Source organism: Talpa occidentalis, unplaced genomic scaffold, assembly GCF_014898055.3.
Source record: "Talpa occidentalis isolate TD23 unplaced genomic scaffold, MPIMG_talOcc4v2.1 talOcc4.5, whole genome shotgun sequence".
In the NCBI taxonomy this organism is placed as follows: domain Eukaryota; kingdom Metazoa; phylum Chordata; class Mammalia; order Eulipotyphla; family Talpidae; genus Talpa; species Talpa occidentalis.
Window position 1 is genome coordinate 46,244,234 of NW_023604861.1, and position 26,005 is coordinate 46,270,238.

General features: G+C 35.2%; 1 protein-coding gene across 1 annotated transcript in view; it reads right to left on the reverse strand.

Moving 5' to 3' along the window:
* Positions 1 to 3,378: 3,378 nt before the first annotated feature.
* The window catches only part of LNX2 (ligand of numb-protein X 2), a 60,043-nt gene continuing 37,416 nt past the window's right edge, over positions 3,379 to 26,005 (reverse strand). Inside the window, exons 4-10 of the mRNA XM_037527072.2 lie at positions 25,710 to 25,909; positions 22,207 to 22,575; positions 17,756 to 17,896; positions 12,710 to 12,887; positions 10,154 to 10,385; positions 7,417 to 7,575; positions 3,379 to 5,701 (exon numbers count right to left, since the gene is read on the reverse strand). Coding sequence (XP_037382969.1) covers positions 5,566 to 5,701; positions 7,417 to 7,575; positions 10,154 to 10,385; positions 12,710 to 12,887; positions 17,756 to 17,896; positions 22,207 to 22,575; positions 25,710 to 25,909 — 1,415 coding nt within the window. The 3' untranslated portion in view covers positions 3,379 to 5,565. The remainder of the gene's footprint in view (positions 5,702 to 7,416; positions 7,576 to 10,153; positions 10,386 to 12,709; positions 12,888 to 17,755; positions 17,897 to 22,206; positions 22,576 to 25,709; positions 25,910 to 26,005) is intronic.

The window sequence follows — 26,005 nt, forward strand, 5'->3', positions numbered from 1 at the left end:
GACAGAAGAAATTCCAAAAGTGGATAAAAAAGAATTTCCCTATAGCTCTCTATCCACTTGTCTACATTATGATAAACTTCAGCTTATCACATCATTACAAAGTTGAAAGAAGTCATAAGTTGGGATTAGATACTTGAACCAGTTGTAATCCACTCTCAGTATCTACAATAAAGTTTTGATTAATCAATAAGAAGTGCAAACAATCCATTAGTAGTGATCAAGCAGGTTATTCAGCCGAGAATACTTAGAATGACTAGTAAACATGTAAAAAGACACAAGACTTATCAGTAATCAGGGAAAGGTTAATTGAAATCACAAGGAGATGCCATTTCACCCCCTTCAGTTTGATAAAACCAAATGTTGGCAGCAACATGAAGCAATGAAACTCACACGCCTAGTGGCACAAATGATACCACAAAATGTGCCAAAGTGGTACATTGGCACAACCACTTGGGATATTATTACCTTGTAAAGATGCATCCATGCTAAAAGCTGGCAAGCGATGATTTCCAACTATGGATGCACAGGAGAATCACACAAGCAGCACATAAAACCAAGCAAAAATGAGGCCTAAGTCCCATCACAGATCAACCGCCACCTTGGTATTTTCAAAAGGCTCCCAAGTAATCCTTGCAGCTAGGGCGAATGAGAACCACTGGCCTAGAGAAACATTCCTGGGCATACAAGGATAATTTGTTTTTAAGTAGTGACAGCAGCATTGTTAATGATAGCAAGAAATGGAGGTAACTTAAATGTCTACCAACCAAAAAACAAGTATAAAATCGTTAGAGTCACTGAATATATTAGCAGTGAAAATGAACTTGGCTACATAAACAAACATGAACCTTGCTGGAGCAGAAGCAGTGAGTTGCAGAACATTGTGTAAGCATGGCTTCCTTTTTATTGTTTAAAAGCAAGCACAGCAATACTATATTTGAAAGCTAAATATGAAAAGACACATGGGGCAGCCAGAGAGAAAGTAAATGCAAATGGAAAAGGAACTTCAACATCAGAGGCTGTGTTTTACATGTGTTCATTGTAATTTTTACAACTTTTTGTGTCAGAAAATTTGTTAAAAAATAAAAAGTGAGATAGCATGAGGTGGAGACAATTCTTTTGGCCAATTTTACTATGAAAAGGGAAGGCTTTTAAAGAAAGAAATATGCTGCTGATATTCACAACTAATTTCATTGCTTCATGTTGCTGCCAACATTTGGTTTTATCAAACTGAAGGGGGTGAAATGGCATCTCCTTGTGATTTCTGTTTCTGGTTCCTTCCACCCATAAGTGCCTCCCTAAGCAGCATAGAGTCCCTCATTTCCCTGACCAGCTCAAAAATAAAGGGAAAGTATAGCTTGTCTTTCCTTAGGGTGGACTGTAGCTAGAGACTTTTCTGTACAAAAATACAGTGTGTGGGTGTGTGGGTGTGTGTGTGGGGGGGGTATTAAGTGGGACAATTAACTTTACAGTGTAGAAACCTCATAAACACTGTTTAGGCCAGATTAACAAGGTTAACGTCAACAGTCATAAATCCTATCGACAGTAAGTACTCTTGATATAAGGAAAAGAGTACATACCTTCCTCCCAAAAACTAATAATCCCTAATCCTGAGGAAAAAACTGCAGAGAAATTCCAATAGAGGGCATCCTACAACTCCCCTGACAGCTACTCTTCAATACTGTCATGATCCTTGAAAACAAGTTAAGTCTGGGAATATGGCATAGCAAAGAGAAGCTTAAGGAAACGTAACAGCTACATGTAATGTGGCCCAGAATCTCTGATACTTGATGTCTAGTTTAAAATACTGCCATAGGGCCTCCCTGATGGCGCAGCGGTTGAGCGCTGGGTTGCAAAGCTGCCCGCAGCCTCTGCAGCGCCGGTTTGATCCCCTGCCGCCGGTGAGGGTCCCACATGACGCGCAGACCTCTCCTGCCGCCCGCTGCTCTCCTCAGCAGTGTACTTCGTCAGTCTACCTGTTCTGCTCCTCGCTCTGGCTCTGGTGAATTCTCTCACCTTCCCGCGCTTCTGACTGTACCCAGTGCTTGTATAAATAAATAAATAAATCTTAAAAAAATTTTTTTTTCTCAAAAATGAAGAAAAATATCAATTTATTAAAAAATAAAATAAAATAAAATAAAATACTGCCATAGGCAGTGGTAATCAGGCATCTATCTGACAAGTTTATCTTTGAGATTGGTAAAGGTTTTCCAAAAGAGGTGATGTCACTTGAGTTAAGTCAGCCGATGTAGATCCAGGAATGGGTGGTGGATTGGGTAAGAGGCAAAGAAGGGTAGGAAGCAAGGCTAAAGGGCTAGTGAGGTAGTAGAACAGGGGTCAGATCGATAAAAAAATTTATGCCATTCCAAGTCATCCTGACCTTTCCAGCAAATAACACAGAGCCATTGAAAGATTTTTAAGTAGGTCAGAACAGTGATCAGAGGAGGATTTAGAGAAGTCACTCTGATGGATAAAAAGTATGGATCGAAGACCTAGAGAGGGGGACTAGGCAAATGCCAGGAGAGCACCGATTTCAGCTCTGGGAGTACTAATACTTTGGTGCCTTGAAGCAATAGGATCTTCAATCTATACAGTGTCAGCTACAGACTTTGGGTATCAGTGGTATTCAAACTTGCAAGATGACAATCAAAGACAGCACTTAAAACCATAACAGTAATTAGGTAGAAAGTGATCAGGATGATAATAAATGCAAACATAAAGATCCACTGACTTTCATCACAAGGAAGGTAATTCTTTTTCTAGTAGAGATTGGATGGAAGATGGCTCAGCTATGTTTCTAAATATAGGATACTGTGAACCTGCAGAGACCGGGGTGCCATTATAGGGGCTACTGTAAACACTGTGTGGAGGCAGGACTCTTGGGGTATGGACAGCTGGAGTAATGGAGGGTAAATGAGATCACAGAACTATCTGGAAATCCTGACTAGGGGTCATAACACAAAGGCCTTGGCCTGAACTTAATTTACTAGGGAAATGGGAAACAACTTCAACTAAAAAATTATTTTTATATGTAGAGAATGATCAAAACTCCAGGAAGAATAGAAACCACCTGTACTGCTGTTCAACAGAAATACAGGGTGAGCTACATGTGTAATTTAAAATTGTCTAGTGATTACATTTTAAAAAGTCAAAAACCGGTGAAGTTAATTTCAATAATATACTTTATATAATCTGATATGCCCAAGGTATTATCATTTCAAGATGTAGCACTAGTCACATTTCAGGTGCTCAATAGCCAAAGGCATTGGAAAGCATAGTTCCAGAAGCACTATGCAGGCAAAAAATAAGTGTCAGTAGAGATCTACATGTGTTCTACTCTAGGAATGAGAATTAGAAGACAGATATACAATCCCGAGATTTCAAGTGTGGGATATTATAAGTGGTGTAGTCACAAAATCAAGTATCACACACTGAGTCACATTTGCTGTTCAAAAAAAGAGACAATGTTGCTATCATGGAAAGGATGACTTTTATTTCCATCCTGAATGATTATCACACCATTATTTAAACACATCTGGAAAAATCCTGAAATAATTTAAACTGAAGGCACAGAACAAATCAAAATATTTAACTAGTTAAGCTTAAAATGAGGAAATTCAAATAGTTCAACAGTAACAATAAATTATGAACAAGTTTCCATCACCAAATATCATTCTGTCCAAATGCTACAGTTTTTTGTAATAAAATGCAGAGCTTAGGCTGACTCCAAGTTTTCCATGATAAAAATAATATTGAAAAAAATTCTTCTTTCAAAATACTCATTATACCACTGGGTTCAAAGTATTTTCTATATAGTAAAGTAGCAGTAGGATATTTGTTGATGGATGGTCACTCCCCAAGAAATGATGCATTCTTATAAAATGTTTAAAAAAATAGCAAAGTAGGTTATAAAATTCTATTTGGGAAGCAGGAAAAAAACTTGTTCAATATCAAATTGCTTCAAAAGTCAATCATCACATAACAGTAATATACTGTAGGGGACATTCCACTGTGTGTTGGTTAAATATTGACCACACAGTGTAGCTAAGGGGTTGAACAAGTCAGTAGCAATTATTGTTGCCATTTCTTATTTATTCAAAAGAGATATGTTTAAAAAAACATTACAAAACTACCTGGAATAATCAGTGACATGCTACAGATACAATAAATCCCAGCAATACAATTGCTAAGTTTGAAAATAAAGTGGGCATGCTTCATAATATACTGTAGTATTCTGAAATACATTCTCTGATAATCAATACTATTTATTACAGAGGTCACTTGTAAATTAGCTCAGATTCTGAACTAGGTTTCTAAATGAAACTTTTTTTCAAGTATGCATAATATCAATAAGGTAAAGATATTTTTCTCATATTCACTTCTTTATGTATTCTTCTAAAGGACAACCTTGTAGTGTAAAGGGCAAACAAAATGGGCTGGTCATAGCTTTCAAAAACATTTCAAAAATATAAAAGTCCAGTGACCAAGAACTGATTGAAAGACACTAACATCTAAAACAACCATTTCAGATAAAAAAATGAAACTTTTCAGTCTTTTCTTGAAATAATTAAGTTCATAAGAAAAGAAATAGCTGGAAAAAATAAGGGTTCTAAAATACTCAATGCTCTTTTATTAGAATAAAATAAAAAAGGTCTACCTTTGCCTATTTAGTTATGAATGTATACTTGATAACAATATGGGTTCATCTTTATTATTTAGTTTAATTGCGTATCATAAAAACATTTCCAGCCAAGATTGCTGATAAATATAATACAAACTCTAGAAAATGATTTTTAGCAAAAACTGCTTCAAAACTTTCCTACATAACAAAAACATTCCTTTGGAAATGAATCTTTAATGCTTTTGGACTGTTCAAGTAAATGCAGCTTTTACCATCTACAGCACTAAACTATAATTACCTCCCAAATTCCTTTGTCACTGGGTAACATTATCCTTTATTCTCTACTATTCTAATAATGGTACATAATTAGAAAGAATCTCTTTAGTGGTATCAGACTTAATGTCTTCATCATCTACGAGCACTGAGAGATTAAAGTAAAAATAAGCCAGAAAAATCACCTTATAAACAGTACGGAGTTTTGAAATGTTGGCACCTATATATGGGAAAGGGTATTCATCCAGATTAAAAATGTATTCCATTGGCTGCCACAGTGGCAGCAAATGCTATTGCTACTACACTAGTCTTGGGCATGTGTAACTCATTTATGATTCAGTTATTCAAAAACAAAGAACCACTGGTAGCTCAGTTAGCTGGTTGGGTCACAGTTTGAGCAGGCTTCATTCATTACTACAGGTCACATTCTGACAACTGAGAGTCTGATTTCTGAAAATACAAACTCACAAGAGTTAGTGGAAGACTTTCAAGTTGAAAGAAATGTGGCTAACTTGAGGAAAATCATTTAAATAAAAACAAAAGGACAACCTTAGTGGTTTTGGCCCTGCACATACCAGCTTAGTAGCTCCTAAAAATCAGAAACAATAAACTACATGTTTTTCTTTCTAAAACCTAAAAAAGGAAGTTTTTGACTCAAAATCAATTTCAAAAATCTACACCAGGCTGCCAGGCCAACAAATAACCGTCAGAGTGACTTTGTTCCTCTGCTCCTTCAACATGGGAACTAACGCGGAATGGCTCATGCCCACAGTTGACAGGCCATTCACGGCCACAATCATATCTCCACACCTGGAAGAACAGAGACAGACTGTTACTGTTGTCATGTCATTAAACACATAATCCTGAGATTTTACTTAGCATGAAATCACAGTCTCTCTTAACCATTCACTGGTGATAAGGGTGTATTATCTACTTTGAAAAACATCTGGGATGATTTTTAAGCCTCTGTTGGCTTTCTCTTGTTAATCAGGGACAGTCCTGTGCAACCTCCTCTGACTGGTGGGCAAATTTCAAGGGCAAATATATTCGCTTAAGTAAAATATAACTTGGTGACTGAATCTGTTGCTTCTTTAAAAGATACCAAATAATGCATTTGGAGGTAGTAGCTTATAATTTTTACTGGTATTTCTCTACTCATTTTTAGAGCTCATAAGTTGAGAATAAAACCTATACTTCCTTTTCTCTCAGTTATTACACTCACTGTCATCTAAGCAGAATTATACAAATGAAGGATGAATTTGAAGAACTTTTTAATCCTTCATGAGTTTTGGTCTTTAGTTTATAATAAAAATATGACATGTTATTGTTAGCTGCTCTAATTTCTTTTGGAAGTAGACAAAATGTAAACTGTAATCTAACTAACTAAATCCCAGACTGGCTGAGTAACTGTGGTAAGAGAATGGTTAATTCATTTCTCCCCTTTCTTCCTCCAAAAATAATACGTCTCCTTTCCCTTCCCTTCATTATCAATTTAACACTGATTTAGTGCACACTGACCCTTCTCAACTTTTCACAATATTATTAAGATGTCACTTTCTGTTTGCAGACAGTACAAACTCTCTATGTGTACAGTATTCTGTATACTATATACCAACGTTTATTACTTAAGAACTGGTTCTTTCATCAAAAACAAGGCACTAAGAACTTTTAACAACCCATCTCCTCTGTTTGTATAATCTCTTACTATAACACCTCTTTCATTTCCCAGGGCCTGGTCTTTGAAAGGAAAAGAGGCAGCACATAGGTTGAGTAAGTATTTTCTGACCAGTGGTGCAAGTAGCAGGAGGAAGTAATGGCAAAGACTTTGGAATCTTGGATTTGAATTGCAGTCAACCACTTTCACTTATTTGATTATGAGCATGTTTCTTAACTTTTCCAAACTTTAGCCATCTTTTAGTAAACAAGATTAATGACAACAATAACACCTCATAGGGTTGTCACAAAGATTCAATAACATAATCACAAGTACTTAGCACTGTGCCAGGCACACTGTAAGTTATTACATGTTCACTCATCAGATATCTATTGAGACTTTATTATACATGCAGGGATATAACAGTAAAACAATAAATCCCTCCTTTATAGAATTTGCATGAATTTAATGTTAGGTAGACATAAGAGCTATGGAGAAAAAAAAAAACAGTCATCTAACGACAGGACTGATATTGAGTGGGTTGTCTAGAAAAAATGTTCAGCGCTGGCTGTTAGCTCATGATGTATCTAGTCAAACGACTTAGATTCAGTGCCTGTTCTTAGCTTAACAAAATATAGCTATGTGTGGTGGAATGGTAAAGATGATACTTCAGGGTTGGCAACTTTTTTCTGTAAAGTACCAGATGGTAAGCAGCCAAGGACAATAAAAATGTACACAAATGAGCGTGGCCATGTTTAAATCAAACTTCACTTTTAAGAATAGTCAAAGGCTGGGTCTGGATTTGACCCCTGGTCTAGACTGTGTCCCCACAATAAACACAAATTATGTCATTAAATATAACAAGACTCACTTTAATCTTCCATCATAATAAGCAGGAGTTCCCAAGACAATGGTTTTAATGAAGAAAGGCTGATTGGTGTGGTTCTCTTCATATCCACCAACAATACTAAAGCCCCAACTTCCCAAGTAGCTTCTTCGCAAAACTATATCATGGCAGCTATGAAGGGCACTATTAGTAAAAAGAAAAATCACGAAAGAAATTAATGTGGAGGCTTTTATGGCCTAGTCATCTTTGTTGTAACTCCATGTTATATTTATTACTGCTGGAAAAAGAAAAAGGGCTACTTTACTTTGTTCTAAATATATTATTTTGACTATCCATCTTCTAGCACAGATACAGTCCTAGGTGGAATCAAATTTCTCAAACTCTTTTTAGCCTTCTCTTCATAAAATACATACACACATACACATAAATAAACTTGGTTACAATTTACACCTGAGAAATTTGTAAAAAAAAAAAAAAAAAATGGTGCTGTGTCTATTCTGATACTCATTTGTACCTAGAAAATTGGTATCTACAAAAAAGTGGTATGAAAAGGCTGAGTATTACTGATCTCACTTAAATGAAAAGAAAATAAACAGTAGTAGTTTCCAAAAAAGCAGTAAGATAGTTATCCCTATTTAAAATCCACATGAGGAGATATTTGTTCTTTTTTCCTTTGTGCAAAATGCTTTCTTTTAAGGGAGACTCTAATGATACTGCCAGTCTGAAGGATGTCTAGGAAGGGAGGGGGGGGGGAAGTCAACATGGAGTTGGGAACAAGCACTGAGTAAAATTTAAAAATAAAAATAAACTAAATGATATAAAAAAACACCTCTTTATAAGAGGAAATACTTTTCATTTTCAGGTAAAATTGGACTAGAGGCACCGATGGCACTGAAATTAAAGATTTCTTAATCCAAGTTTGTAAAAAACATGTAATATGCTAGAACTTCTAATTTGGGCTAGTTTCTTAGCTCACTAATAAGAAAGCGTTTTTTAAAAGGCTTCTGGGATAGAGTAGGGTCCCATGTCTTGGCCTGGTGTTTTAGAGAAAGTACAGGTATTTTCATTGTTCTTAATCTCCTGCAAAAACCAAACAATTGTCTGGTATCCTCACTGAAAATTGCAGTGGGACAATCTCCCTTTTCCAGAGAGCAGAGTTGCCATTCTATGTAATATGATACCTGCTTAAAGGGGCCATGAGTACCATCTGATATGCAGTTGCTGATACAGGTTTGTATACAAAAGACTTCTGGGTATCCACACAGTAAGGACTTTCATTGACACAGGTCAGTTCAAAAATAGATTTTACTATCTTTCATATTTTCTCACCTAAAAACTTTGTTATCCTTCCTGGCACACTAGAAAATGCCTCAACAGAGGTAAAAATAGTGACCTCAAAGCTGTGGTTCAGACCTGCTTGGCTGAACAACACAGACAACTTCTTGCCCACTGGAGTATGAAGGAGACTTTCTGACATTCTAGTTTTAAACTGACAAGTCAAATATGGGGCTGAGTATTTTACAAGATAAATGAAGTTTCCTCTGATGACTGAAACTCACAACTTAGATAGCATGTCGACAGGAGTTGAATACCAACCATTTAAGTCTATGTTAGCTTTTCAATGGAAAAAAATTAATCAGTTCTGGTACATGGAATAAACACATAAAAAATAAACATAAATAAACATTAAATTGCCTTTGTCACCATAAAATCTGTCTCTTTACAATGTCCAAATACAAACTTGAATCCTGAGATTCAAGTTCCTAATATATGAATTCTGTTAGAGCTTTAGGCCTAGAAAGTTTTTTTTAACCAAGAGGACAAGTCAGCAAGCTAGATTATTAGCAAATGAAATCCAAGAATGTGCTTGCTTTTTCTAACATTCTTTATGTGAAAGTTCTTCATAAACCATATGCTAGTTGTTATTATAAATTTATTACAAATGAAGTTAGACAACTCAGAAACTAACAGGTTCTTACAGTGTTGTTTTTTTTTTTTTTTTAATTTTAAGGAATCATAATTTTCAGACTTGGTTAAGAACCAAAATGTCTCATTACACATTGGTTTCAGGATTCTTACATACATAAACAATCTAAACTGATTTGAAACAAATATAATAATACCAAACTATACAAACGTCATAGGGGTCAGTCTTTCATAAGCCATAGTGTCTTGGCTGGTCACAGTCCTCATGCCACAGTAAACCCTTTTTAAAGGTGATTAAGAGTAGCCACTCTTGAACACCAATTTTTTGGCTTAAAGACTATTATGTCCAATAAACAATAAACTTTATACCATGACTTTCAGGAATAATTAAAATAATTAATAAGGGGCTCTCAGAAAGGGTTCTGGTATAGGGAGAGTTCCCCCACTTTCACTTGGCTTTCCTGGTGAAGAATGCACATGAAGTCTCAGCATGTATCAAAATGAGCACTGGTAAAGTTAGATTTACAAAGAAAGAGACTGAACATCCAATTTCATTGATAGCCCACTAAGAGCCTTCTTAAGAATGACAGAATTACTTTATTCATTTTGATAACAGATAAAAGTCTCTTTAACTCAAGTCCTAATTACTAAAATTAATCTTTTTAAAATATAATAACTAAGAAAAATGACTATTTTCTTTTGTAATGTGATTTAATGTTGTTACTCTTTCAAATGTTGTTACTCTTTCTCCCCCTTCCTAAGTGAATTTGTTGTTAAATACCAACCAAGTTGCAACTATGATTATTTCTCAAAAAAACAAAGGAGTTGCCTATACCTTGGAAGCCCAAGCCACATGACCCATGACGGGGACCAGCTGGCGTCATACTCATTTTCACTGAAGGTACTTGGCTGCTCTTCTGTGGTCTGAGTTGCCTCCTCAACAATCTGGACCTCAAGTGCTTTCAGGACAACAGCAGGGGATGCAGCACTGGCTTTCAACATGGCAACAGCCTCACTATGACTTAAGTTGGTCAAATCAATGCCATTGATATTCAATAAAACATCACCTGTTCAAATGAAGGAAAAAAAAAGAGTCAAGCTACCATTATTTCCCTGTAAATTATCTGTAAACTCATCAATAAGTTAGTTCTAATACCTCAGATATGGTTAAAAAAAACAAACAGTTTTACACCTTCTTTGTAATCTATAACACTGAGGGAAAAAAATCCAATTCATGGAAAACCTTCCAAAACAATTAAAAAATTTTAAATAATTCGTAACTTATAGGAAAAAGTGTGACTTAAGGCACTGTGATTCCACTGGAAATTCTAGTCATTAGCCCTGGTTTAGTTACATACAAGCTGTGGATAGATCCATTTCTCTTCCTTGAGTTTCACTGATTTCAACAGTTCTTTCCAATTCAAATATTAATTGACCCTTTGCTCTTAGAAATGAATTTTAAATACAGTCTACCTTATAATTGCACAGTTTTATACATGAAGACAGACCTACATAGTTCATTCAGCACAAACATATCAAATTGTAAAGAAAAGACATTCTTGAGCCTACACAAAGAAATAAAACTTGAGATTTGAACATGTCTTGCTTGAGGAAAAAAAAAAATTGGGCTTTGCCAAGTAATATAATAAAAAAGGGCAATGAGGATTATATAAAAGGTTAGGAAGGAAAGGATTAGTTTTGTAGGAAGCACAAATATTTGTACCAAAAAAGCCTATAGACATACCTCTTTCCCCAATTCATTTTTTTAGATTATTAAAATAAAAAACACTCACTGTAGAAAAATCACAAAGTAATAAGAAATAAAATTACCCTAAAGTCCACAATCGGACAATTAACTTAAAACAAGCAGCTTTATTAAGAGGTAATTCATATGCTATTCAATTTACTCATTTAAAGTACACAATTTTATGGCATAGTCACAGTTGTGCAACCATCACACATACATGTCATTTTTAGGTCACCTCCTTTCCCAAGTCCCCATACCCTCTCCCTTACCCCAGCCTTAACTAACCACTAATCTACTTTTTTTCCTCTATAGATTTGTCTATTCTAGACATTTCATACAAATGGAATGCTACATGTTCTCTAGTGACCGGCTTCTTTCACTTAAAATATTATTTTCAAGATTCATTCATATTGTAACTTATATTAATACTTCATCCCTTTTTATGGCCAGTAACATTCCACTGTATGGATATAGCACATTCTGTTAATCCATCCATCAGCTTATGGACATTTGGGTTGTTTGCCCTTTCTGGCTATTGTGAAAACACAAATATGAAAACACAAATATGAAGCACAAGAACTGTAATTTTGATAAAGTCTAGTTTATCTTTTTGTTGTTGTTGCTTGTTTTTGGTGTCATATCTAATAAAACCAGTGACTAATCCATTACCTGATCCAAGATCATAAGGATTTACACTTGTGTTTTGTTCTAAAAGATTCAGCTCTTGCATTCAGGCCTACCCCATTATAAGTTAGGTTTTGATAGTGGTTTGAGATAGGGATTCAACTTCATTCTTGGAAAAATAGTTTTTAAGACCCACCTTTCCATAAGAACAAACCAAATATATGGAGAATATTATTTTTACTATTACCACTCCAAATTAGATTAAGATAGACGGAAATGTGAAATTGTTCATGAGTTAATCCCTAAAACCTTTATATTATTTTTTTTTGAGGCATGTTTTATTTACTTATTTGTTTGTTTGTTTGTTTGTTTATACATGCACTGGGTACAGTCAGAAGCGCGGGAGGGTGAGAGAATTCACCAGAGCCAGAGCGGGGAGCAGAGCAGGCAGAAGGACCGGGTACACTGCTGAGGGGAGCAGCGGGCGGCAGGAGAGGTCTGTGTGCCATGTGGGACCCTCCTCTGGTGGCCGGGGAGCAGCCGGGGATCGAACCGGCGCTGCAGAGGCCGTGGGCAGCTTCGCAACCCAGTGCTCAACCGCTGCGCCACCGGGGAGGCCCTACCTTTATATTATAAAGTATGTCTTCTGCTCCACCTCTTCTGGTGGGCCCCTCCCCCCAACTCAGACTCTATTTTATGCAACATTTGTATTTTAACATCATAGTCCTTTAGAATGTCTAGTCTGCCATAATGTGGGAAGCATGATTCTTAGACAGTCTTTTCCAACATAATAAAATCCAACAGTAACTGTCAGAAATATCATCAAGCTTTGGCGATTTTAATTAGGCTTCTTTTAAACATTACCGGAAGGTTTCATGTTTACATATGCATGGAGTATTTTAAAGGATTTTTAAAAAAGGTATGTTTAGTAGAATGCTTGCAAAATATTCTTTATTTTTAAAAACTGTGAGTTGAATTTAGAGAGAAGATCTAGTGAAATTACTCAAGATTCTAATTTACCTCTCTTGATTCTGCCATCTCGTGCAAGACAGCCATGAGGAGGCACACTGGTTACAAAGATGGGCAGTTCACCACTTTTACTTCCTCTGCCACCAGCTACTGTCATTCCAAGGGACTCATGTGGTTCCTTCTTCACAGTTATATGTTTTTCTTGGCATGTAACACACGTGGTAAGATCCTACAACATGAGAAGGGAAACTTATTGGATAATGAATAATAGACAACTGAAGTAAAGACAGCTTAAACTGAAGTTAAAAAAAACTTATATGGTAACTATAAAGTCATTTTTTTAAAATTACTTAATCTAGAACTGAAAGTAATACATAGTTCTTCATATATACAAACACTACACTGAGTTATGAATCACAAGGTCAAATTTTGTACTACTATACTCTCATGACTATTTATGGAACAAAAAATTCAAAACTGCTGATCAAAGTAAAATAAGCACGTCATATATATAATTATATTGAGCTCTAAGCTATGACCAACCCTATAAAAGTAAATAGTGCATTTGAATTCTAAGATTTTAAAGACAAGTCAACTTATTTCTATCTCCTCTATTCTTTGAAAGAAAAGTTGACAGATTAATATAATGGTAAAGTGTGGGTTTTACTAAAATCCAGAAAATTTAGGAATGGAATTGCTAGATCATATAGTAACTCTATATTTAACTTTTTGAGGAACTGTCAAGTTCCAAAGCAGAAAAAAGTTATAGACCTATCTTCTGATTCTTACATATAGGGATTATCAGAGGCAGGTACACATCTACTTTTGAAGCCATCATGAAAAGCTACAAGGATATGAAATAACTGAATTTTGGATAAATTACCAACATACTACATTCTCAGGGGAAAAACACTTTTACTAAAATTTGTTATTGCTACTTATTACCAAGACACTCCTGGAAGTAAGCAAACAAAAAAACAAACACAAATTCATCCAAACTGGTTGTTTTGGTGAATTTGTGTTTTTTTATCCTAGGAGACCTTTATTTTTCTAAATCCATATTTGACATAGCAATAACCATACATAAGTAGTAAATAGCTAAATTAATACTTAAAAGTATTTCATATGCTTATTCTAACCAATCATGTTTGCAGAGTCCCCAGAGTAACAAAAAATTTAGCACTTCTATTTAAAAAAATTGTCACATAAAACTAAAGAGAATAAGAATTAACAGTTAAGAGAGAAAAATGTATATACCCCAAACAAATAGCATGAAACAGACTTTTCTAAATGAATGTTGGAAGTACAATTTTAAAAACTGTATTGAAATTATAATGTTGAATTATTAAAATGTCCATTCCACCAAAAGCAATATACAGATTCAACACTATTCCAATAAAAATCTCAATGACATTCTTCAAAGAAATAGAACAAATACAGTGAAATTCATATGGAACCACAAAAAACCATGAATAGCCAAAGCCCTACTAATGAAAACAAAGAAGAAAGGAGGTATCACACTTCCAAACTTCAAGCTATACTACAAAGCCATCATAATTAAAACAGTTTGGTATTGGAACAAAAACAGACACACAGACCAATGGAACTGAATAGAGAGTCCAGAAATAAAAAACACACTTATATGGACAACTGGTCTTTGACAAAGGAGCATAGAACATGCAATAGAACACGGACAGTTAGTTCAATAAATGGTGCTGGAAAAACTAGACCATCACATGCAAAAAAAAATAAAACTAGACCACTACCTCTCACTGTGCACAAAAATCAACTCAAAATGGATAAGAGAACTAGATATAAGACTCAAAACCATAAAATATATAGAAGAAAATATAGGTAAAACACTACAAGACATATATCGCAATAACATCTTTAAAGACTCATCACCCAAAGCAAAGATAGTCAAGGAAAAGATAAACACCTGGGATTACATCAAACTGAAAAGCTTCTGTACAGCATAAGAGACTAACCAAAATAGAGAGACACCCCACTGATTGGGAAAAAAATCTTTGCACTCCATTCAACTGATAAGGGACTGATCACAAAGATATAAAAGAATCCACACGACTCAGCAAAAACAAAATAAATAATCTAGTCAAGAAATGAGCAGAAGGACTTAAAAGATATTTCTCCAAAGAGAAAATGCAAATGGCCAACAGGCATTTGAAATAATGTTCAACATCCCTTATAATCAGGGGAAATACAAATCAAAACCACATTGAGATACCACCTTACACCAGTAAGAATGGCACATATCAAAAAAACAAGCAACAACAAATGATGGCGAGGATGTGGTGAAAATGGAACTCTCCTACATTGCTGGTGGGAGTGCAAACTGGTCCAACCACTACGGAAAGCTGTCTGGAGGTTCCTCAGTCTACTAAAAATGGAGCTACCATAAGACCCGGCAATTCCACTCCCAGGGATCTACCTAAAGGACACAAAAACATTGATTCAAAAGAACACCTGTACACCCATGTTTACTGCAGTACTATTTACAATAGGTTAAACCTGGAAACAACCCAAATGCCCCAAAATAGGTGACTGGATCAAGAAGATGTGGTATATAATCACAATGGAATATTATTCAGCAATCAAAAAAGATAAACTCATGCCATTTGCAGCAATGTGGATGGAGCTAAAAGGAATTATGCTCAGTGAAGCCAGAAGGAAAAAGAAAAATATCGGATGGTTTCACTTATAGCAGGACTATAGGGGAACCAAGTAAGACATCAGTGTAAAAAAAATAATAGTACAAAACACAACAAAGTAAAAACGGACAATTATAAATCAGAGACATACTGCAGGGGAGGAGGAGGAAGAGGGATCAGAGGGAGGAAGGGAGGAGCACAGGGGACTGAGGTGATGGTGCACGGGTGCACTGGGGAAGGAAACTCTATGGAGACTACACCTGAGGGGGTGGAGGGAAGCAAATATTGTTTAAAAATGAACAATGATGTAAAAAATATATAAAAAAAATAAAGTAACAACAAAAAAATCATAATGTTAATATAGACATCAAATTATTGTTTAATTCAGTGACATAAAAGGGTCTCAAAGAAATTCTCTAGGAATACACATAGCTACATTTATATGAGCAACCCAAGATAAATCCCACTTTTTTTTTTTTTTTTTTTTTTTTGAGGCATGTTTTATTTATTTATTTGTTTGTTTTTTTTTTTTTTTGTTTATACATGCACTGGGCACAGTCAGAAGCACGGGAGGGCGAGAGAATTCACCAGAGCCAGAGCGGGGAGCAGAGAAGGCAGAAGGACCGAAGCACACTGCTGAGGGGAGCAGCGGGCGGCAGGAGAGGTCTGCACGCCATGTGGGACCCTCCTCTGGTGGCCGGGGAGCAGCCGGGGATCGAACCGGCTGCAGAGGCTGCGGGCAGCCTCGCAACCCAGCGCTCAACCGCTGCACCACCGGGGAGGCCCAAATCCCACTTTCAAGCGGGATTAAACATAGATTTCTGCAAGACTAAACAATTTCAACAATCACCAGGCAGAGCGGCCTTCCCCACTAAGAAACTGTCTTTATTTGCTAAGTAACTAAATAATATATACATATCTTACAAGGCAAGGGCAAACTATATGAAGCAATTCCTATTCAAAATTCTTATCCAAAACATAACTTCTTTTTCATAGTCATAATTATGAAGGCAAAATTATAGGTTTCCTTCATACATTTTGTATGTTTTAAAGATATGGTAACAAAATCTGAGGTTATAATTTTTTATAAAAAATTACTAAACCAAAGACCAGTGATAAGTCTGTACTTAGGCTCAGAAAACAAGATAAAACTCACAGGCCAAAAATATTTGTATCTTTAAGTAATGCTTTCTTAAAGTACCTAAAACATTTTAAAGATAATTATTTTCTCAAATAGTGTACTTACATTAAGAAGCACACAGGAAAACTTTTGTTTTTATGCAGACTAAAAAAATAAGTTGTGTTTAATAAAGCAATTTTATTTTACTTAAGGACTTTGAAAGTTCACATTTAGTTTATATTTTCACATAGTTGGATAGATATTGTTTTAAAAATCCTAGCCTGGTGGAATTGAGTTCAAAGAAAGGATCAAATGAAGTAAATACTGAGTGGAGCAAAGTACCACCATTTTTTGATTTTTGCAACTAAATTTACAGTGTCAGTATTCTCAGCACAAATAAATGACCTAGGAATATATTATAAAACCAGTGAAATATTTAAGAAGCAATAAAAAAGCTCTACATACAGAAATTTTAAATGATTCTGGGTGGTATTTCTATAAAATGTAACATAAAAAGAAATATGCTATATACATACCTATCAAAATTTATGATTTTCATCTCTAATGTTCACATATCTAATTTTGTTGGGCAACCTGCTCAATGCTAAGTAGACTTATCTTCATTATGCTTTCTTAATCATATAACCAACTGCTAATTTAAATGAGCAACTCAAGATAAATCCCACTTTATTTTTTTTTTTTTTTTTTAAATAGAGGCATGTTTTTTTTATTTATTTATTTGTTTGTTTGTTTGTTTTGTTTATACATGCACTGGGTACAGTCAGAAGCACGGGAGGGTGAGAGAATTCACCAGAGCCAGAGCAGGGAGCAGAGCAGGCAGAAGGACCGAAGTACACTGCTGAGGGGAGCAGCGGGCGGCAGGAGAGGTCTGCGCACCATGTGGGACCCTCCTCTGGTGGCCGGGGAGCAGCCGGGGATCGAACCGGCACCGCAGGGGCCGCGGGCAGCTTCACAACCCAGCGCTCAACCGCTGCGCCACCAGGGAGGCCCGATAAATCCCACTTTAAAGCATGACTAACAAATAGGTATTTCTGGAAGATAAAATACTTCCCATCAATCACCTAGCAGAGGGATATTCCCCACTACGAAACTATCTTTATTGGCTGAGGAACTATCTTTATCGGCTGAGGAACGCTCTCCAAGGTTGCAAAATATATGCAACCCACATACCAAACACTTATGTTCACCTTTTCCAACAGAATAAAATCATTCATTTAAATCTTATGTACTTGTAACAATGGTCTTTTGAGGGTGAGTGAATTAAAAAACACAAACAAAACATCTCACCTTATGTGAGTTGGGTCTGCTGTGGTAAAGTGGCTGCGCATGGTGCTGGCTGCTGCTCTGAGTTCCTGCTTCTCGAATAGTGTTACTAGGCTGGGGTTTCCCTGGTCTAGCAATTGTTAAATTCACCCTCTCTCCACTAGCCTAGAGAAAAATAGACATGCATAACCACCAATCATTAATGATGTTTCTCATTTAAAAGTTTATAGGCAGTATAATTTTCAATGCACTTCTCATTGTACCAGATACTTACCTGGGTATAAACTACAAGCACCTGGTGGTGGGGAGGAAGGGAGTTAATTTTATAGGCTACTATACTTAACTCCTGCAGTTGAAAGAAAAACACACACACACACACACACACACACACACACACACAGAGTAATGGGCATGCCCTCCCCCTAACCAGACCTCAAAAATAACCAAGGCAAAGCAATAAACTGCCCATTATTTACAAATCTCACCATGATTTAAAGAAATTTTTTTACTGGAGTAATATTGGTTTATAAGTTCCAGGTTTATAACATTATAATTTGGCACCTGTATATTTTATATTATAAGCACCAACAAAAGTCTAGTTTCCATTATCCCATAGACAGCTGACTCCTTTTCCATAATTTACCCAGACCCTTCTCCCTTCCTTTCTGGTAACTATCATTTTGTTCATATAGTCTAAGTTTTGCTTTGCTCATTTTTCTCTTTTATTTCTTTACTTTCCATATGAGTGAAATAATAAGGTATGCTAAATGAAACAAGTCAAATGAACACAGACAAATACCATATGGTTCCCTATGATTTCTTTTCTTTTCTTTTTCAAAGATTTATTTATTTATGCATACAAGAGCTGGGGTACAGGCCAGAGATGTGGGGGGTGAGAGGATTCACCAGAGACAGAGTGAGGAACAGAACAGGCAGACTGACTAAAATATACTGCTGAGGGGAGCAGCGGGCGAGACAGGAGAGGTCTGCCTTGCCATGTGGGTTTCTCCCTGGCCGGTCAGGGATCGAACTCATGCTGCAAAGGCTGCTGACATCTTCATAGATTGCGTCTTAACCCTTGCGCCACCAGGGAGGCCCCCCCTATGATTTCTTAAAGGGTAACTTTTTAAAAATACTTTTTTGCCCCTTCAAGATCGTCTTAGCATTGTGAGGGAGAGTACAAGGGAAAGAAGGTAACCTGTGGAACTAACTGAAAACTTGGTTAAAGTCCACTGAGACTTTTGAAATAAATTGCATGACTACTTTGAAATAAGAATCAATAAAACTATGCCTAGCTTTGTTTCTGCTTGCTATAGGTTTGAGGAAAAAAAATGGATATCAGTTTAAACAGTCCTGATAAGAATGATTAGATTCTAAATAACAAGATTAGCATTTATACATATACTGTGTATATATGCATATACACACACTGACATATCCTTAAGAGTTATATTAAATTATTTTAGAGGTTCATACTGTCATTTCAAATTTATACGCACATTTCTCTATACCTACATTTTAAACACAGATTCATATCCATTATATAGTTTTAAGTTATAAATTTATCGTGGCTTTTAATGTATAGGTCTGCTTTATTTGATGCTGACTCTTGGTTGTGACCACAATTCCCAATTTACTATTAATTTACAAATTATTTTTTCTAGTAAAATATGACAGATTGCTTTCAAGGACCTGTGGTAGAAGTGGGGATATCCTGTGTAATTATAATCAAAACATTAAGAAATAATATTATTTCCAGTTTTTAAATTGGAAATTAGTTTTAATCAAAATTAATGTCCTACTAAAAATCATTTGCTTATTCAAGAATTTTAGTAAACTAATTTAAGACAAATCTTCAAAATAACTAAAAGAATAGTAATTCACCCAGACTCCCAAAGCAGTCTTTAAGGGGTAAATACCAAAGCATAATATTTAGAATCCTGATATTAAAATTCTGACACTTCAGATCATTAGAAGTGCATGGTGTGAAGGTGTGAGGCGCTCTCTTTGTGACTTTGCTTCAATGTACAGACTCATTTTCATTATTGCTTAACACCTCAAAACCACCAAATACTCCAAAATCGGTATTTTAACTTTACTGGAAAACCCCTGGCTATGCAAAACTAATAGAGACAAATTCTTGATATTTCTAAAATGCTTGAAAGACAAAATTCTATGCACATGACAGTGGACATTTAATACTTGTGGACTGGATAATACTTGGGTTTAGAGTAACTTTAAACAAACTGCACACTGAACATTTCAGGGCTTCAAACAGAGGAAAAGTAAAGATTTTTAAAAATGCAGCATACCCAAACGACAATCCCCATAATTCATAAGTAAGTAGAGATCCTGTTTCTGGGAGTAAAAATTGCTATGGTTTGATCTTTTTGGAGGAAGGTTTAACAAAATGTCTTAAGGCCGAAAATAAAACATAAAAGTCTGTCATAGAGAACTGATGAAATAAGTTGTATTATAATAACAAACCTACTTTGGCCATTAAAAATCAAAATCAGAGTTTATTTTACATTCACAACATATATAAAGAAAAAGTTTCAAAGACAGAATTTATGAGTGCATGTGTATTTGTATACATATGTACCTATTAATCTTTGGACATATAGATATGTTGCAATGATATTCTCTAAAACATTAATGTGAAAATCTCAGGGTGTTTAGATTAAATGTTATTTTAACTTCCTTCTTTATTTTCTATATTTTATCTTCATTATTTTATTTCAGACATGGAAAACTTGCTGTTATTACAATCCCCAAACAATAATTGTTTCATTCTTTTCAAAAATTAACAAATTGAGCAATTTAGTTTTCTATGGTTTGGGAAAAATTATAGCACAACATATAATACAACTCTTTAATTATTTGAATTATGAAAATCCAAATATATTACCATGAAAAATTTTAAATGTATTTTCTACTTATGTGTCTATATTTTCTATATTTTGCTTAGAAATTTAGAGTATTACTTAGAAATTAGAGTATTTCAACAATCCCTGAAATATAATACTATTTCTCTAACTTCTTACTTCATAAAGTCCACCTAACTTTATCTTTTTTTTTTTTAAAGATTTATTTATTTATTTATACAAGCACTGGGTACAGTCAGAAGCGCAAGAGGGTGAGAGGATTCACCAGAGCCAGAGCAGGGAGAAGAACAGGCAGAAGGACCGAAGTACACTGCTGAGGGGAGCAGCGGGCGGCAGGAAGGGTCTGTGCGCCAAATGGGACCCTCGCCGGGGGCTGGGGATCAAACCGGCACTGCAGAGGCTGCAGGCAGCTTCGCAGCCCAGCACTCAACCGCTGCGCCACCAGGGGAGGCACTAACTTTACTTCCTTTAAATCCCATAACTGGACTAATTTTTTTTTTCCACTCGTCCCCTTTTACTTCCCATATCAACCCCCATTCTTACAAGATGAACTTGCTTTTAGCAAAGCAGTAGCTGGCTGGTATCCACAGGGAAAGCTCCTAATACTGCCTCTGCTTTGAGGAAAACTTAGGCATTTAATTTCCTTAAACCTCAAGTCTATGAAATGACTGACTCTCTTCTCAAAGCATTATGGTTTTGTGTATGTGAGTGTATTGTTTATCTTCTTACAGTTACACTAAACCAAAATTTTTTAAAAAACGAATAAACTAAGGGATTGAGACTTGGGTTTTCTTATCAGTCTTAAATTTTCATTGGTATTTGATTTGGTATTATATATACATTTTTTTAGTGACTTTCAACTTGGTTCCTGATGCTCAATTATATTGTTTGGTTTCCCTTATAGTGTTTTGTTGTGCTTATGTTATTAAACAAAGACACAATTTTGTTTCATCCTTATCACTGTAGAACCCATACTATTAAATGCCATGGCATATGGCAGAACCTGGGATTCCTCTCTGAATGTTTTTTTAACTGATTTGTTCTAGTGCTGTGACTGAAAATGTGATTTTTCTTTAATAATGACTGTACTTACTACTTTGTGAGGACAAAAGTTATGATGATATCTGAAATGTTTTGAATTACTTAAAAAAAGCACTATAGAGAAGAGTCATTTTTAATAAAAAAAAAAAAAAAAAGAGTATTATCCCCTGATTTCATGGATTTTGAAAGGAGGAGAAGGTTAAGTACAACCTTGGTAATAAAAACTCCTCTGAGCCTCATTTTCCTCCCTTGTTAAATGTGAATACTACCATCTTATACCAGGTGAAGTCTTGAAAGCAAACGATTGTGCAAGTATAGTCTGTAGTCTATAAATAACCATAAGTTTACCAGTATATAGCTTTTAGAAAAGAGTCTATCTATAATGAAGTTATACTATTGTGGATTTTGAACAATTTAGGGAGGCATGCTTGATTTTCCTGGGAAATATCAAATATTGCCTGGATTCTTATGTTATTTGCTAATGAAAACAAATTATTGATGTATGGTGGTGAAGGCCAAGTATCTGGAATAGACATGTAGAGGAGTTACCTGAATAATTTGGGCAGCAAGCTCAGGAGTCCCATGCTTCAGGTCCTGTCCATTGATGGCGAGTACTCGGTCATTGCTGCTCAACCGCCCGTCCTGAGCAGCCAGCCCCCCTTCCAATAGGTCAAGAATAAAGACGCCTGGCTCATCTGTCCTTCGTACAAGTTTAATGCCAAGCTGTTCACCAGAGTCCCGTTTATGGAGAACCACATGGAAAATGTCTTCTCGTGGTGCATTATTATCAGAATGACCATAAGCTCGGTTGCCAAAGCGTCTTTCTCTAAGTACGGTGAGATGCAGCGTGTTGCAAGGCTGAGAGAGGACAGCTCTGGCATAGTTATGGGACACATTGCTAATATCATAGTTGTTCACCTAGAAAAAAAGAATTACAACCAAAGTATGACAATCTTTTTTTTCCCTCAGTTTGTAAAAATGTTTGTAAAGCATCGCCAAAGGAAACTATGTGTTGTGAAAATTCTATGAAATCATTATTTACAAAGAAAATCCTTTACAAACATTTCAAAAGACCGAGTTCCTACTAATGGCTTACAATGACCAGCATCAAGTAGAAAATAGTAGTTAGGACCACAGGTTTTAACGACAGACTTAAATTAGAATCCTTGGTTCTGCTGTGTACTAACTGGATAACCAAGGGTAAACTATAGAACTTGAGTGTGTTTCCTCATCTGTAAAATGTGTTTAGTATCTACTTCACAGCATTAGGATGAAAATGAACACTTATGATCAGCATATGGCAAGTGCTAATGAAATACTAGTTTAATGGAACAGAAGTCAAAGTTTTACAGGATTATAAATGAAATACAATTATGCTAAAGAAAATAAACTTGAGTTTTTTATAAAGGAAAGCAGCATATTCTAGCATACAACCTGAATATAGATGTGTAACTTTTACTTTAAAGAAAAGAAATTAGATATATTGTATATACCTAATACAGTAAGTGTAATTCAAAGTATTTATATTTATTAAACTTTATAATCTTGAAATAAACATAATGAATGATCCTTGGCCATGTACTATCAGTAAGAAAATACACCTAGCTTCAATTATTCACCTAGTTAGAGGATGAGGTTAGTACAATTCTTCATATTGATCACAATTAGAAAGTCTCTCAATCTGTCTAAGATGAAAGTGAGAGGGAGAGCAACATCTTCTGAACATCTTTTAGTGACAGGCTCTAGGTGTTTGTGCTCATCTAAAATTCTTAAGTGTTTTTTTTTTTTTTTTCAGTTGAATCTACATTATGCAAAGCACTGCCCTTCTTATTTGTTTAATAGTTTTGAACAATACTAACTTGAATTTTGTTAGGACTTTGACCCATGGACATCTTTTAAAATTCAGTCATCAAATTCATTAATGTCATACACAAATTTGTCTCCCTAGTTGGCAACATGAATTCATTTATTAGCAAACAAATCCTTGATAAAAATGTTGAATAACATAGGGTCAAGAATAGAACTTCAAGGCAGTTTCCAAGAAAACCAGCCTGACATGGTTTCATTGACTAGTCAAAATTAATAATTTCTTGCTATTCAGCTAAAAAGCTACCTATCTCTAGGTTCACATTTTCCCATTTTATGTTCAGATTTATCACAAATGACTTTATAAAATGTCTGGATGAAATCTAGCTATAATCATGTGTAAGCATACAGCATCATATCATCTTTGTGAAGTAGTTTGTGGAATATCCTACAATTGGAAAGGATTTTTCTTTATGATTTATGGTTGCCAGTGAAATTTAGAGAAAGCAGAGACCAATAAAATACTGTTTTTAGACTTTGTAAAAACAGCACCAGCATAGTAAATTCTACCACTGTAGCTAAACAAATGAAACTAATACATGGGGCTTCCCTAGTGGCCTAGGGGTTAGTCTCAGTGCTATCATTGCAAGGGCCTGAGTTCGATCTCTAGCCAGGGGGCTAACCCACATCTGTGCAGCAGACCTCTATTGTCTCCCTGACAGGAGCAGTGTATTTTAGTCAATCCACTTATTTTGCTGCCCACTCTGTCTCTGGTGAGTTTTCTCACCACCTGCACCTCTGGCCTATACCGCAATCCTTCTATGCAAAAATAAATAAAATCTTTCAAAAAAAAAACCTAACACACGGCTATAATTATTTTCCTTTGAAATAACTAATGACTGATCAAATTTAAAATACACATTCTTCAAATAATCTAAAAATTATATTATTTTTTAAGATTCTTTTCAAATAGTCTATTTAATAGAATAACATTATTCTATGGTTTGCTAAAATAAAAAACATAAGCTTGCTAGCACTTTTGTCTATAAAAAAATCATCTTAATTGTATTTTCCAATTTTCTCACTGTATTATATATATGGTTTATATAAAGATGGATATAACGAGGAGTAAAAAATTCCAACCAACCTTCTTTCCAATGTTCACTTTTAAATTACCATAAATATTTCACATTGGGCAAAGGGTATGGCTTTACTTAGCGGGTCTAGCATACCAGTCAAAGGCCAGAAGTCAGGGTCCGCAATAGGAGAGATCCTTTGTGAATTCATTAATCAGGATATATACTCATACTTTTCTTATCAATTTGAATCATTAAACTGGATTTAAGATCACCATTTTTAGAGTTGCTAATATGTATGCTTCCATAAACAATAATAATGTATTAGAATTTCTATAATGCAGATTTATAACTTTGAGTTAAGCTCCCCAAAATACAATAATTTCAAGTAGCTATAATTTGAGGTATAAAGATTCAGTTATGTTAATAAATAATACTCCAAAATAGAAAACTAAAAAGTCCACTGATGAACTATATTAGCAAAAAAAAACTGAAAAATTAACCTCAAATTGTATTAAAGGAAATCAAATAAAAACAATGCGCAATATGGCCTCTAACAAAATATCATCTTGTCCCAAGCTAGTTCTTTCCTGGGAATAGCTATTTCTTGTTAAAGATCATTTTCTAAAAGAGAAGAGATAAGGGCAATATTAAGGGTTAACGAAGAAAGATTATTAGGGAGCTAACAAGAGATACCTATGATCTCTGAATTTTATGGCACAAATTATATGAAATTTGTGCTGCATGATGTTGTCTTCTGGATTATGGTGCTCAGGGTATAGTATAGTAGGATAAATCAGACAATGAAAGTAATAAATGGATGGGAAAACTAGACTAGGGATAAGGCTGGTGGACCAAGAGAATTTCAGGGTAGATAAAAGGTGGTCCCAAAATAGCCAACTGAGATTAAGTTATGAAGAATCTAACTGGCCCCAATAGTCCAAACACCATCTGCTGTGTCAGGAGTGTGGCTGAAAATTAAGGTAGGGAGGAAAAAAATACATTTCATGAATATAGGGAAATTACAGATAAATTCTGATGTTTTTCATATCAACACAGCAACACTAACCTTTACACAATTCAGGTTTCACAATACCACAATTTTCTAAATTTTAAAGTTATGAATAACTATAAAAGGGTGCAAGATGAGAGAAAAATTAAAACTGATACCTGAAGAATTTGGTCTCCAGCAAGGAGTCTTCCATCTCGGGCTATTATCCCATCCCGATAGACTTCCTGGATAACAATGTTAATCAGTGGCGTTTCATTGCCACCCACAATGCTAATTCCTAACTGAATATAAGGATTAGACCGGTGTATTTCAATTGTGGTAATTTCACCTTCTGGTAAACTAAGTGGCTGTTGAGCACCTGTCAAGTTAAAAATGAGAGACAAAAAGAAAAATGTATCATATTTCGATTATCTTCATGTAAACAGGTCATCTTATATTAACAAATGATAAATTA